The sequence below is a fragment of the Carassius gibelio genome, chromosome A24 (assembly GCF_023724105.1).
Source record: "Carassius gibelio isolate Cgi1373 ecotype wild population from Czech Republic chromosome A24, carGib1.2-hapl.c, whole genome shotgun sequence".
Classification (NCBI taxonomy): Eukaryota; Metazoa; Chordata; class Actinopteri; order Cypriniformes; family Cyprinidae; genus Carassius; species Carassius gibelio.
Genome location: NC_068394.1, coordinates 18,772,149 through 18,785,141, shown reverse-complemented (window position 1 = coordinate 18,785,141; position 12,993 = coordinate 18,772,149). Strand labels below are relative to the sequence as shown.

Here is a 12,993-nt window from a genome sequence, read left to right as displayed (position 1 = left end):
AATAATAATAATCTTTAATATAATTTTCTAAAAATAAAAATCTAGCAACAGCATCAATATAAATAGTTGTTAATAAATAAAATGGTATGTATACTCAATTGTAATGTTACATGTTAATAAATAAAATTTTATAAACGTTTGTATACAAATGTTTGTGAATATAAATGTAATTTAACAACCAAATAAAATAAATATATAAACAATGTTATCTATTGCAAAAATAAATAAAATAAAAAAAACAATAAATGTTCAAATATTGTTAATAAATATAGAAATATTATCAAAATATCAATAAAAATATTATAGAAATTAATTGTCAAATAAAATACAATTTCAGTAGAGAAATAAAACGGTAGTATTCAGTATTTAAAAAGAACTTCACCCTTCTCAATGTAGGACTTGGGGGCCCACTGAGGGTCTCCATCTGCATAGGGGTCACTGTACTGCACTACAGCTGCCTCTTCATCTTCATAGTCGATTGGTGGAGGCGGTGGTGGAGGCGGAGCCTCGTCAAACATGGGCATGTCATCAGGGGGAGGAGGAGGGGGAGGAGTCGGGGTATCTGCAACTGCACATCCAGGAAACAACAGAGTCAGCTTCAGAGACACACAATAACACCACGGGCTCCAGGCTGGGCATGCCATCCAGCTGCTCGTCATGCACATGCACACTAGTTAGTAGACATGCACAGTGAATCTGGAGATACTAGTGCTGAGTGCTGGTGGACAAACATCACATACGTCTATGGATCTACGGAGAGTACGGTTCATGTGTGGAGCTGGTCACAGATATGAAAACTTACCAGATTTAAACAGAACAGAGTTGAGACAGCATTACTATGAACACATTCCTCAGTATACTACATAACACACAGTACACACTAGAAAGGTGCTTGTGCGTCTGTGGAAAATTAGTGTGAAGAAAAAAAGTTATAGAATAGTTCAAAGTAAAAATGTCAACCTAAGTTTAACTAATCCTTTTTGACAAAAAAGGAAAAGAAAAAAGAAAATTGCATATTTTATACTGCTTTTATTTTATAGTTTTATAGTTATTAAACTAAAACCGTTAAAAATCATTTGTTAACTAAAAATGCTGAAATAAAATGGAACTTTTAGATGAACTAGTCGACAGGAAAATTTTTCGGTTTTTAGATTTTCAAGTAGTTAAACTAGTAATTTATACATACAAAACAAAATAATAATAATAATAATAAACAATCTTAAAAGGAATAATAATAAAAAATATGACAAAAGCATACAACTACAAAATAAACAATTAAAATTAATTGGAGATGATTATATAAAATATTATAATAGTATATTAAGGATACTAAAACAACACTCACTGATATGTTTTTTTATTATTATTAGTATTTTGTTGTAAAGGTATACACTATAGGTTAAACAAATATTTTCTATATATATATATATATATATATATATATATTTTTTTTTTTTCTCTCTCAGATAATATAGAATTTCCTTTGGCTTGAGTACAGTGACATGATAATAATGAATATAATATAACTATAATCATGCATAATTATTAAACTATTTGTTCATATGTAATTCTTTTTAAACAAAAGAATTAAGTTATTATAGCGTCTAATAAATGATTACGTCTAACCTTTTCTCACAAAATATTAATGGATATTTTAAAACATAGAGGAATTGATATTTGGGGGCACATAAAACCAATACGAACTGTACACGATCAAATAAACCGTCTAATCGTCTATTATTAACTATCTCAACATATCTCACAATCCCAGAATGCATCACGAGAGGGCAGCAATAACCGCTTCGTGCTTTTATGACAAAAGCTGCAATGAGGCTTCTTCTTAAACCAATCCGGCTTTCTGAGAATTAAAGTGCACTCAGAGTGGATGTTTTGCAGCATCTCGACACGTTGTTCATGAAACCTTGTGTCAGTAGACTGCGAAGTTAACCCATGCTGCTCTGATGACTGGCCAGTTAAAAGCTTTCAATTCTTCCCATGATGCATCAGTGTGGTTTAGCCCTACCTAAATCTGGGTATAAATCAAACACAAAGCCATACACAAATGTAACCCAATGAAAGAGTATCTAATATCACATGCAGGGGAAGTCTAGAAACGAGACACGCTTTATCGCCATTGAATACATCTCGAGATAAAATCCCAATGTAATCCACAACGTAGAACGTGTGCAACTTAAAACCTTAAGGAATCTTTCTCTAAAATTGAGTCTATTGAGCCTCTTTTAGGTTCCATAAAGCAATATACACACACTTCTGTAAATGTGTTCTTTACTGTAGCGTATTGTTGGAATCGTACGGATTGAACAATGGCGATACGCGCGCACTCTTTGACCTGAGGATGAACGATGTGTATTACAGCACAAACAGACGGATGGGATGGAGATGAAGGCAGCATGCAGCACGCCGCAAACACTTCTACATGCTGGGGTGAGAAACGCTGGCCGTCAGACTTACTGTTTTCCTGTACTCGGGCCACAAACCCTGTGAGAGGGATCTGTGGGGTGAGCTGAGGCATGGGGGGAGGAGGGGGGCCCATAGACACTGAACACCACCCATCACAAACACCGAGAGAGAGAGATAGAGAGATAAACCATCAGTCCCACCAGAAAGGTGGAGGTCTTATAGAAATAGGAATCTTATAGGTCTCAAATATCAGCAGCGCTCCCATGATTCTGACCAGTTCATCTCGACGACATTCCAGGTTGTTCATCAAGGACTGGAGAAGGACTTGAACTCCGTTTATAGATAATTATAATTATTATATCACAACGAGTAAGTGTTTTAGTATAGTGAAGTTTTTTTGTGTTTTTTTATTTTATTTTCTTTAGTCTTTAAACATCTATATAGTTTTTACTATATAGTTAACTATATAGTTATTATTATTTTTTATTTCAGTTTTAGTTATTTTACTAAATCCTTTACACTCAAAGAAAATTATAAATATTGCCTTGGAAACTTGCTGAAATAAAATAAGTGTACATTTTTGTTTTATTTCAGTTAACATTTATTTCAAGTGACAGTTTTTATTTTTATTTTTTGTTTCATGGTTTTAGTTTTACTTAACTATAACAACCCTGGCTAGTGAAATATATTTGTTAACCATAATATTTAACATTTAGCATAACTTGACATTTAATATATAAATTCCAATTAAAGATTGGATTAATTTTCACATTTATGTTAGGCTCCAATTTAAAATATTTCAACTGAAATTTAAAACAACTCAACTAAAATGTCTAGATGGTTCCCGAAAAAAATAAAATAAAAAACAAATCTGAATAACTGAAATGTGAAAATCTTTAACAATGAAAAACATATTTTAAGTATTTTTTTCAATTGCATATAATAATGATTGTTTTTTACATTTTATTTATAATTTTCTTGCTGTGATACATTTTAAAATTTTATTTATATCTGTGACGGCAAAGCTGAATTTTTAGCATTATTCTTGCTGCTTAAGAAACATTGAGGAATATATATATATATATATATATATATATATATATATATATATATATATATATATATATATATACACATACATACATATATACATACATACATACATACATACATACATACATATATCCCCCCATATACTTAAAAAAAAAAAAAACATGAATTTGAAACTGAATGATTATGTGACATTATGGATATGACATAAATATCTACCGTCACCATTGATGTCTTTTGATCCTTGAATGATTAATGAATTAAATGATCATTTTCTTTAAGAAAAAGAGTCTCATACTTTAATACTAATATTAATACTCTCTTCTTCATGTGTGATGCCGATATGATTCTCATTCACTCTAATGCCTCTGAAAGTGAGATTTACAATCTCAGCAGATGACAATAAATCTCCATTCATAAGCAGGTGGCCGCTCCTCATAAATCTGAGGCTTTTGCGCTCTTAATGCCATTAGTGTGTACGGCCGCACACCTGTGGGGAGAGACAGGATGCCCCTCAAATCCCCGGGTATTATGACGCTTAGATATAGCTTTCACCTGGCTAGGGCTGAATTTAAAGGAATGAAACTGAGGCGAAGGAAGTCCAGACGTGATTAAATTAGCTGAGTTTGTTCGTGTCTGTATATTTGTGCGTCGTTCTCCGTCTCTTACTTGCGTTGGTTCCCCCGTTAATGTGCGGCTGCTGCAGGGAGAACTGGGACGAGACGGACGGCGCTCGGCGGTATGTGCCCGTGGCAGACACCATGGACACGGAGGAGGTGCTGGAGCCGTGTCGGGAGATCTGCCGAGATATGGTGCCGAACTGCGACATGGGGATGGGCCCCAGACCTGGCCCCGCAGCCACAGCTGTTAGCGCCCAGAGAAGAGAGCACGGATGACATACATACAGCAGGCCAGGAACACTTCCCAAGATTCAGTAGTTTTACTCATAGATAGAAGATTGGCTCAAACATGTCAGAAACATGTCCAGGTCATATTTCATACATTTTTGGCAAAATATAAATAAATAAATAGGAGTGGAGCGTATTTCTCAAGCCACAGATCCCGCTCACAGACTTTTTTCAAATAAACAAAACATTTCTGACATTCTCTGTATGAAAATTAAGCAAAAATTTTCCTCCTGAACACTTAATTTATAAGGAATTAAATATAATATAATATAATATAATATAATATATACTCTCCGCCACTGAATTAAAAATAAAAATTGTGACTTTCATCTCACATATCAAAGACTTTTTTGTTTTGCAATGCTATCAACTCAATTCTGAGAAAAAGATAAATAAAATAAATTAATTGCATTGATTAATAAATTAAAACTCTACATTCTGACCTCACTGTTCCAACTTTTCCTTAAAAAATTTTATCATGCAACAGTTTTTTTTACTCGTTGCAGAAAATAATAAGAATAAATAAAATACTGGTAAAAAATGTATCTTTTAATCACAAAATGCAGATATATTTCTCATAATTGTAGGAATGTGTGTCACAATTCTGACTTTTTCCTCTCAGAACTGCAAGTTTATAGAACAATTGCTATTCTGAACTGTAAGATATTTTTTTATTCCAAATTGTAAGATATAAACTTAGGATCTTGAGAAAAAGTGTACACTGTGAGATAAGTTGCAATGACCATTTATATTTTTTCATTAATTTATTTTCTTGTCATCCCGTGTAAACAATCATCAATATAATATGACCTGGACATGCTTCACCAGATTCACAAAGAAAATCTGGGTGTGAGGAACCCAACCTCAGACAAAAACAACATCACCTGCAATGAAATGCACAAAGTTAGTAAAGGCCCCGAGACAGCACCATGTTTTAGAGTTTTGTAATATAGTCCGGTGTGTTTAGACTGCAAGGGCAGATGGGGTTTCCTCTATTGGAACATTTCCTGTTGACATTTCCTGATAACAGCGAGGCCCTAGAGAGCCACGCTCTCCCTGATAGTGATGGCCGGAACCAACAAACACTGGACAAACATCACTGTGGCACCAAAAGCCTTCCCCAGTGACATGTAACATAAACAGTGTACAAACATCTCATTCCAGCTGTGTCCTGATGGAGCCGGTGAAACCTCCTGCTCTGATTAACAGTCTTATGGAATAAGATGCTGATTAATACCCTATATCATCACATCTGCACTGGATAACACAACACTGGAGGATGAAAAGCAGAAGGAAATCAGTGGATCTTTCACAAGAACCTGTGAGGAGGAAGTCTCTGACTCACCAACACAAAGCTCGATTTCTGAAGGTGGTTGCTAAGGTGCTGCTATGAAGTTATTATGGGTGGTTGCTAGGTGGTTGCATTATTCAAAAGAGCACACCTTAAAGTTTCTATAATATTTTGGGTTCTAGAGTTTCTCTATGTCAAGGAATGGTCACATTAGAGAAACTTGGGTGAAATTTCGCATACAAGATTTACATAATAAAAGTTTGTTTTTACCATTGAAAAAAAAAAAAAAAAAAAAAAAGACAAATAAACAAAAAACGTCTGAATTGTGAGATAAAAGTGTCACCATTTCTTTTTATGTTTTTTTTAATTATGATTATTCAGTGGCGGAAACAGGTTTGCATACTTACATAAGTAAATGCAGTTCATATATTAGTAAATTAATTTGTGTATTCAAAGTGCAAAAAACTTGAATCCAATGCAAAATCTGCATGGGATTTTTCACCTTATTTGAAATTTCTAAATAATTAAATAATTCCTGCAAAATTACACAATCAAAAATACAAAAGTAAATGTGTCCGTAAGTTAAAGGCCTTTTTACACATTTAAAACAAACAAAAAAAAAACCTGTAAAGGTAACTAACTATATTATCATCCAAATCAACTCATGGTAACATTTTGTTTCCTGCAGTTTTGTTGTCTACTGCTTTAAATGATCAAGCTCTTTAAAGTAAGTTGGATTCTCATTAGCTTTTTATGGTTCATCAGCTGAAAACAACGAGAAAAAAAATGTTAAGTGATTCCAGTGACATTTCCCATACTCTCTTTATGAATTATGAGAAGAAACTTCCAGTAATGTCAGAGACTTCTCCACAGTGCATTGATTTAAGCTGAAGCAACAAACCCACCACCCAAAAAAACACCCCCACCACCACCTTAACAATTCTGTGACCCATGCTGAAACCCAGACAGACAGACAGGAGGACGACAGGACGGGAACACTGGTGTAGGACGCTGGATTTGCACAGGTGCCGACGGGGTTGGGGGAGGGGCTCACCTATAGCAGCGGCTGGCATTGGTGGGCCCTGGCTGAAGAGGGGGGGTGGAGGAGGGGGGGCTGGGGGTGGAGCTGCCCATGAGGGTGTGACTGTGGGTCAGAATCAGACATCTTGAGGACGAGTCATTAATTGATATTACACAGAAACTTAAGCTCAGTTCCAAAACCAAGTGAGTTTCCTTGCGGTCTACATTGGCTGCCTCCATTCTGTTACCTGTGTAGATGACTGGTTGGAAACTTGGGAAGCAATAAGTGAAGTACAAAGGATACTCGACTGACAATTGATTAAAATAAGTTTTAATCACACACTATACACTATACACACTATACACTACACACTATTTTATAACACACTATATAGACTTATTCTATGCACTAGGCACTCCATCATCTAGCATATGAATTACATAAGATTATTTTGTCATCCATCAGAGTATGATAGACCCAAGATCATGTTGCTAAGCTATCAGGTGTGTCTCAATTTGTTTACTTATGCACTATTCTATGCCATCTTTTTGTATATAATGTAGCATAATAGTGTGAGTGTGTATATTGAGCAACTGATGTCTCATGGACTATTTTAATGAGGTCCTTACTACCTTCCTGGGCCTTGAATGTGGCAGTTGTGTTGCTGTCTATGCAGGGACATAAAGCTCTCAGAAAAAAACATGGTGAGTTCTCTGAATCATATACAGTAAGTAAATCCATCTTGGATTAACGGTTTAGTTTGAAGTCCAATTATCTTCACCACAAAACTGATGCTGCCTTTAGCAAACAGACAAAAATACTAGCAAAGAACTTCACTTTTTGCATTTCAGACAGCCATGTTTTAATGAAAATACGTGCATATTAGAATGCTCAGGTGAGATGACGATGTAAAATCAGAAGAGCATGCTCCATGTGCACTCTTGACTTTGTTTTTTGCTTGCTTTCACCACTTTTGTTTATCTTCTTGTGCACTATTTCACAAAGATGAATAGCCAATCAGAGTGTCAATTCAGCATGCTCAATTGGCAAAAAATCCATCACCGGGATCCAACAAACTGCAAAAACTTAGCTGGCTGACTGACTGCCTTAATGAGAGCTAAAATGAGATATCTCAGCATGAACTTTTGGAATAGTCTTTGCAGTGGAAGTGTGTTAAAGATGCCTTAAAATGCTGCCTAGGTAGGTAGCTCACTATGTTTTGGATGCCAAAACAGTCCTTCATCAAAGGCTGAAAAAAAAAATGTGTTCATATGTTTTCGTTTTAACATATGAACACAGGCAGAAATAAAAGGGTACAAGAACAGAGAGACGCTGCATTCAAAGGTCCTGTCAACATTAAAATCCAGGAAAAGGAAATCAGTGGTGCTGATGCAGTGTTGCTATGGCGACCGTAAGGATTCAGGAGGGATGGGGGGTGGGGTTCTGTTTCTCTTGGCTCCAGCAGGTATCTCAGTGAAGAACAGGACAGTGACCTCTTTTCTTACTAAACTTCATTCTTTTTTCCCTGTTCTCTGGAGGCAGACCACCCTTTAGAGTTTCCCACTTCCTCTTGATTTCTACCTGTCCTTGTGAAGTGTAGTGGCCTACTTTAACAAACCTTTAGCTGGAAAAATCAGGCCATGAAAGATGTAGGCATTCAGCGAATAGCTGATCCTGCTCCATTTCTGACTCTTGTGAACAGCACATGTGGAGAATATGTCTAATTCTCAGGTTAGGCCTAACCTGTAGGATACTGTGCTTCAGGTAGTGTGTGTGTAGCAGGTGTATATGTGGCTACAGTTCACCTGGGACTGAGTTGGGAATGGAGGGAGTCGGCACGACGATGGGAATGCCAATGCTGCTGCCGCCACTGTTCTCTCGACTGCCGCTGCCCCCGCTGCTGCCACTACAGAGAAAGAGAGGAGATTCTTAGCATACTATCACATCATACTATATCTGAAGTATTCAGTATGCATACTGTGTGCAGTCTGTAGATTTCCCCGGGCTGACATACTACATTTACCAAAACAGAGAACACTGTATCCCACAATGAAATTTGACTTCCAAAGTGACAGAATTATTACCAGTGATCTTTTTCTCCGCTCATTTGATGGGACTGCCAGAAGATACCACATTAATACACAAAATAAAAATGCAAAACATCTAACTCAAGAGCAGGTGCAGTTCATGTGAAGCAGCATTGACAGAACCAAGCTGCTATGAGACACCGAAAACACTGGATCAGGAGCTGTCAAGCATGTAAATGAAAACAATCTGAAACAAGCTAAATATATTATTTTTATTAAAATCACAGCCTGTGTGTTTTCATAACTACACTAAGCCATATACCGCGATGTTGGTTTTATTTTGATTAACTTCGCAATGCTACTCATGTCCAATTTTGCTTGATGCCACAGTGAGATCATGATAAACATACTACTGTTTGAAAAAACAGCAAGCAGTGCATAGCATTTAGTGAAGACAGTAAGTAGAAAGCCATTATTCTGTTCTGAATATCTTAGGCTTATATGTTGAAGTGACCTAGATATTCACTTGTCTTTGAGACACATGGTACTACTATATACATATGTGGTTATGCATACGTTCAACACCGGTCAATTCATGGATTATTCAACACTGTGGTGCTATGGGCATCATTGCATCAGTGTTACACCCCCACATAGGAACAGCTTTAGAAATTATCCTTGATCCTCTGTGTCTGCTCTGTGTCCATGCAGCTCCACAGTTCCACAGAAACCAGAGCACCAGGGAGTCCCACGCTGCACTGCAACAGAGCTCAGTTTTGTACCAATTAATATTTTTCACTTCATTGTATGAATCGAGTGAATGATCTGATTTTAATTAGAGATGTGCAAAACTACATGTACTACTACTTTTCAAAACTAGCTGGTCTGTGGGTTGCCTGAAAGACTGATAAACATGCATGTAAATAGCAGAACTCATGAGACTATAGGCCAGCTAGCGCAAACCATCTTTTGGCATTAAAATAGTACTGTCAGGATTTACTAAAGATGCACAGTGAAAAAATTGTGTTGAAAAGGCGTGGACATTGGTAAAACTTTCAGATGTGGTTTTAAAATCTGATGAGTAGATGATATCTGGTCATGTGACCTACCCATATCTCTTTCTTTTTTTCCATTTTATGTTTTTTTTTTTTTTTTTAGAAATGCATTAAGAATCCACAGCTAAAATGTTGGACACACTAGGCCAAACGCTAAAACCAAAGATGATATTAAAATATGATAATTTAAAATGAGCACAAGTCACAAACTTGGCGTGCATCCAAAATCGAAAATTTATTTTTCATATTCACATAGCCAATTTCATTAAGTTATTAGCTGTATGGGGAACCAGATTTTAAAAATGGAGTAAACTGAACCTTGCAACATGAACCAATACATGTGTAGGGCGGTTACGTGAAAATCTACAGATTATGCAAAAATTGTCTTAATTGTCAATTAATGCAGGGGTGCCGCATTTACAACTGCTGCTTCAGTATTTTTTCTTGACAAGAAACGTCTTTATGACCACATCAAATTGGAGACTTTCCAGACACACACTCAAACTTCACCTCAGAGCGAGGTGCTAGTCAAACAAGTGTGGAAAAGATACAGGTGAAGAGTGAACTTCAATAGAACAACGGTGAACTGCAGTCAGATGAGATGTTGTCAGACCATATGTCAGCAAAAAAAAATATTCAGGCCATCTCCAAGGCCAGCAGCACGAGACTCCGTCCAGCTGCTCTGCTCGTGCACTTCCCATCATTGGTTCTCTTTTAGCAGTTCAGTCAGTGTACTGTCAGGAGTAACTGAATAACTCTGGATATTGGCTTATTTCACGTCAGAGGGAGTGTAAGGCATGTTTATAAACCAAATATCTTAAGTAATTTGTGGATTAATGCGTACTGGAGACTCGAACCGTTTCAAATGATTCAGTTCGATTTGGTGAACTGGTTCGACTGGTTCACTAAGAAGATCTGATTAAATAGAAAGATTTGTTCACAATCCGGACATCACTAGACTAGACAAAACCAATAAAAACTATTACAAAGAGGCATTTTTTGCATCCAGTTGGGACATATTTACTGATTATGGCGTGTTAGAACCGTTAGAGGGTGTTAGAGCCGTTTTAGGGGGGTGTGGACATATATATTAGAAAATAATATAATATATCAGAAAAAAATATATCTAAATTACAACCTATGCTCTCAATGTCAAATGCAGAAATGTTAATCCATGCCTTTATGACCTCAAGGTTAGATTATTGTAATGCTTTATTGGGTGGTTGTTCTGCACGCTTAGTAAACAAACTACAGCTAGTCCAAAATGCAGCAGCAAGAGTTCTTACTAGAACCAGGAAGTATGACCATATTAGCCCGGTCCTGTCAACACTGCACTGGCTCCCTATCAAACAGCGTATAGATTTAAAAATATTGCTTATTACTTCTAAAGCCCTGAATGGTTTAGAACCTCAGCATTTGAAGGAGCTCTTTTTACATTATAATCCTCCACGTCCGCTGCGTATACAAAACTCTGGCAATCTGACAATACCTAGAATATCAAAATCAACTGCCAGCGGCAGATCCTTTTCCTATTTGGCGCCTAAAGTCTGGCATAACCTACCTAAAATTGTTCGGGAGGCATACACACTCTTGCAGTTTAAATCTAGATTAAAGACCCATCTCTTTAACCTGGCTTACACATAACATACTAACATGCTTTTGATATCCAATCCGTTTAAAGTATTTTTAGGCTGCATTAATTAGGTAAACCGGAACCGGAAACACTTCCCATAACACCCATTTGTACTTGCTACATCATTAGAAGAATGGCATCTACGCTAATATTAATGTGTTTCTCTCTTATTCCGAGGTCACTGTAGCCACCAGATCCAGTCTGTATCCAGATCAGAGGGTCACTATTCAGTCATCCGGATCCAGTACGCATTCAGACCAGATGGTGGATCATCACCTAGAAAGGACCTCTACAGCCCTGAAAGACAGCGGAGACCAGGACAACTAGAGCCCCAGATACAGATCCCCTGTAAAGACCTTGTCTCAGACGACCACCAGGACAAGACCACAAGAAACAGATGTTTCTTCTGCACAATCTGACTTCTGCTGCAGCCTGGAATTGAACTGCTGGTTTCGTCTGGTCAGAGGAGAACTGGCCCCCCAACTGAGCCTGGTTTCTCCCAAGGTGTTTTTCTCCATTCTGTCACCGATGGAGTTTTGGTTCCTTGCTGTTGTTGCCTCTGGCTTGCTTAGTTGGGGACACTTCATTTACAGTGATATTGTTGACTTGATTGCACAGATACTATTTAAACTGAACTGAATGATGACGTCACTGAATTCAATGATGAACTGCCTTTAATTTTGCATTATTGACACACTGTTTTCCTAATTAATGTTCTTCAGTTTCTTTGACACAATCTGTTTGGTTTAAAGCGCTATATAAATAAAGAATCTCTCTTTGGATTTGAGACTTTAGTCTTTGCAACTTTACAGATCTTATTTATGCACCAAGAGCTTGTAACACTCCAAAGAGAAAGGAAAAATTGAAATCCTATCATATGACCCCTTAAAGAATATGTCTCTGAAATGCAGTGGTTTTCAAAACTCCCTCATGTAACACTCGATTCAACTCATCAGCTCATTAGTAGAGACTTTAAGACCTGAAGTGGGTCAGAAAAGGTAAAGAGTTGTGAGAAAATATGATGCGTGTCAGATCTGCATCATGTTCAGTAGCGCCGCTCTTAAAGCAGCCAAAATAACCAGCTGCTGTTATATCTTTTAATCAAGAAACAAAAGAAGAAGAAAAAAAACTTTTGCAGCTTTTAGAATCATTGTTTTAAGTTCACATAAATTAGAAGTTATTTTTTAAAGTTGAATAAATGTTAAAATGTATAGCTCTCAATTATACTGTAATGGCAAATGACAATAGTCAATGGTTTAATATTAAGATAAGATCACTAGGTTCCTTTGTTAATATAAACTTTAAACTTAGAGACACAAAATTGATTAACTGACACTGTCATAACCTATAATGCATCAGGCACCCAAAGAGCTCAAGTCGATTCAGAAAAAGGCAGCATAAAAAAGAGCTGAAATCACAGTAGTGAAAGCTTTTGGAGAGCAGCTTATGGCTCAGGTGGAGAAATGGAATCATAATTTATCTTAATTACAGATAAGCAGCACATATACAAATCGCTGACGCTGCTAGAACTGATGTGGCTGATAAAGACTGACGGCTACATATCAGTTCTCAAGAACAGCTTTTATA

General features: G+C 36.7%; 1 protein-coding gene across 11 annotated transcripts in view; it reads right to left on the bottom strand.

Annotated features, from left to right (window-relative positions):
* LOC127946434 (abl interactor 1) overlaps window positions 1-12,993 on the bottom strand; it is a 52,170-nt gene that overhangs the window by 1,829 nt on the left and 37,348 nt on the right. For 2 of the 11 annotated variants that reach the window (XM_052543003.1, XM_052543004.1), the window contains 5 exons: window positions 8,497-8,597; window positions 6,725-6,814; window positions 4,141-4,335; window positions 2,473-2,559; window positions 383-568 (listed from right to left, as the gene is read on the bottom strand). In XM_052543003.1, the coding sequence (XP_052398963.1) occupies window positions 383-568; window positions 2,473-2,559; window positions 4,141-4,335; window positions 6,725-6,814; window positions 8,497-8,597 (659 nt within the window). The remainder of the gene's footprint in view (window positions 1-382; window positions 569-2,472; window positions 2,560-4,140; window positions 4,336-6,724; window positions 6,815-8,496; window positions 8,598-12,993) is intronic. The other 9 variants (XM_052543005.1, XM_052543008.1, XM_052543006.1 and 6 more) reach the window with 5 other exon arrangements.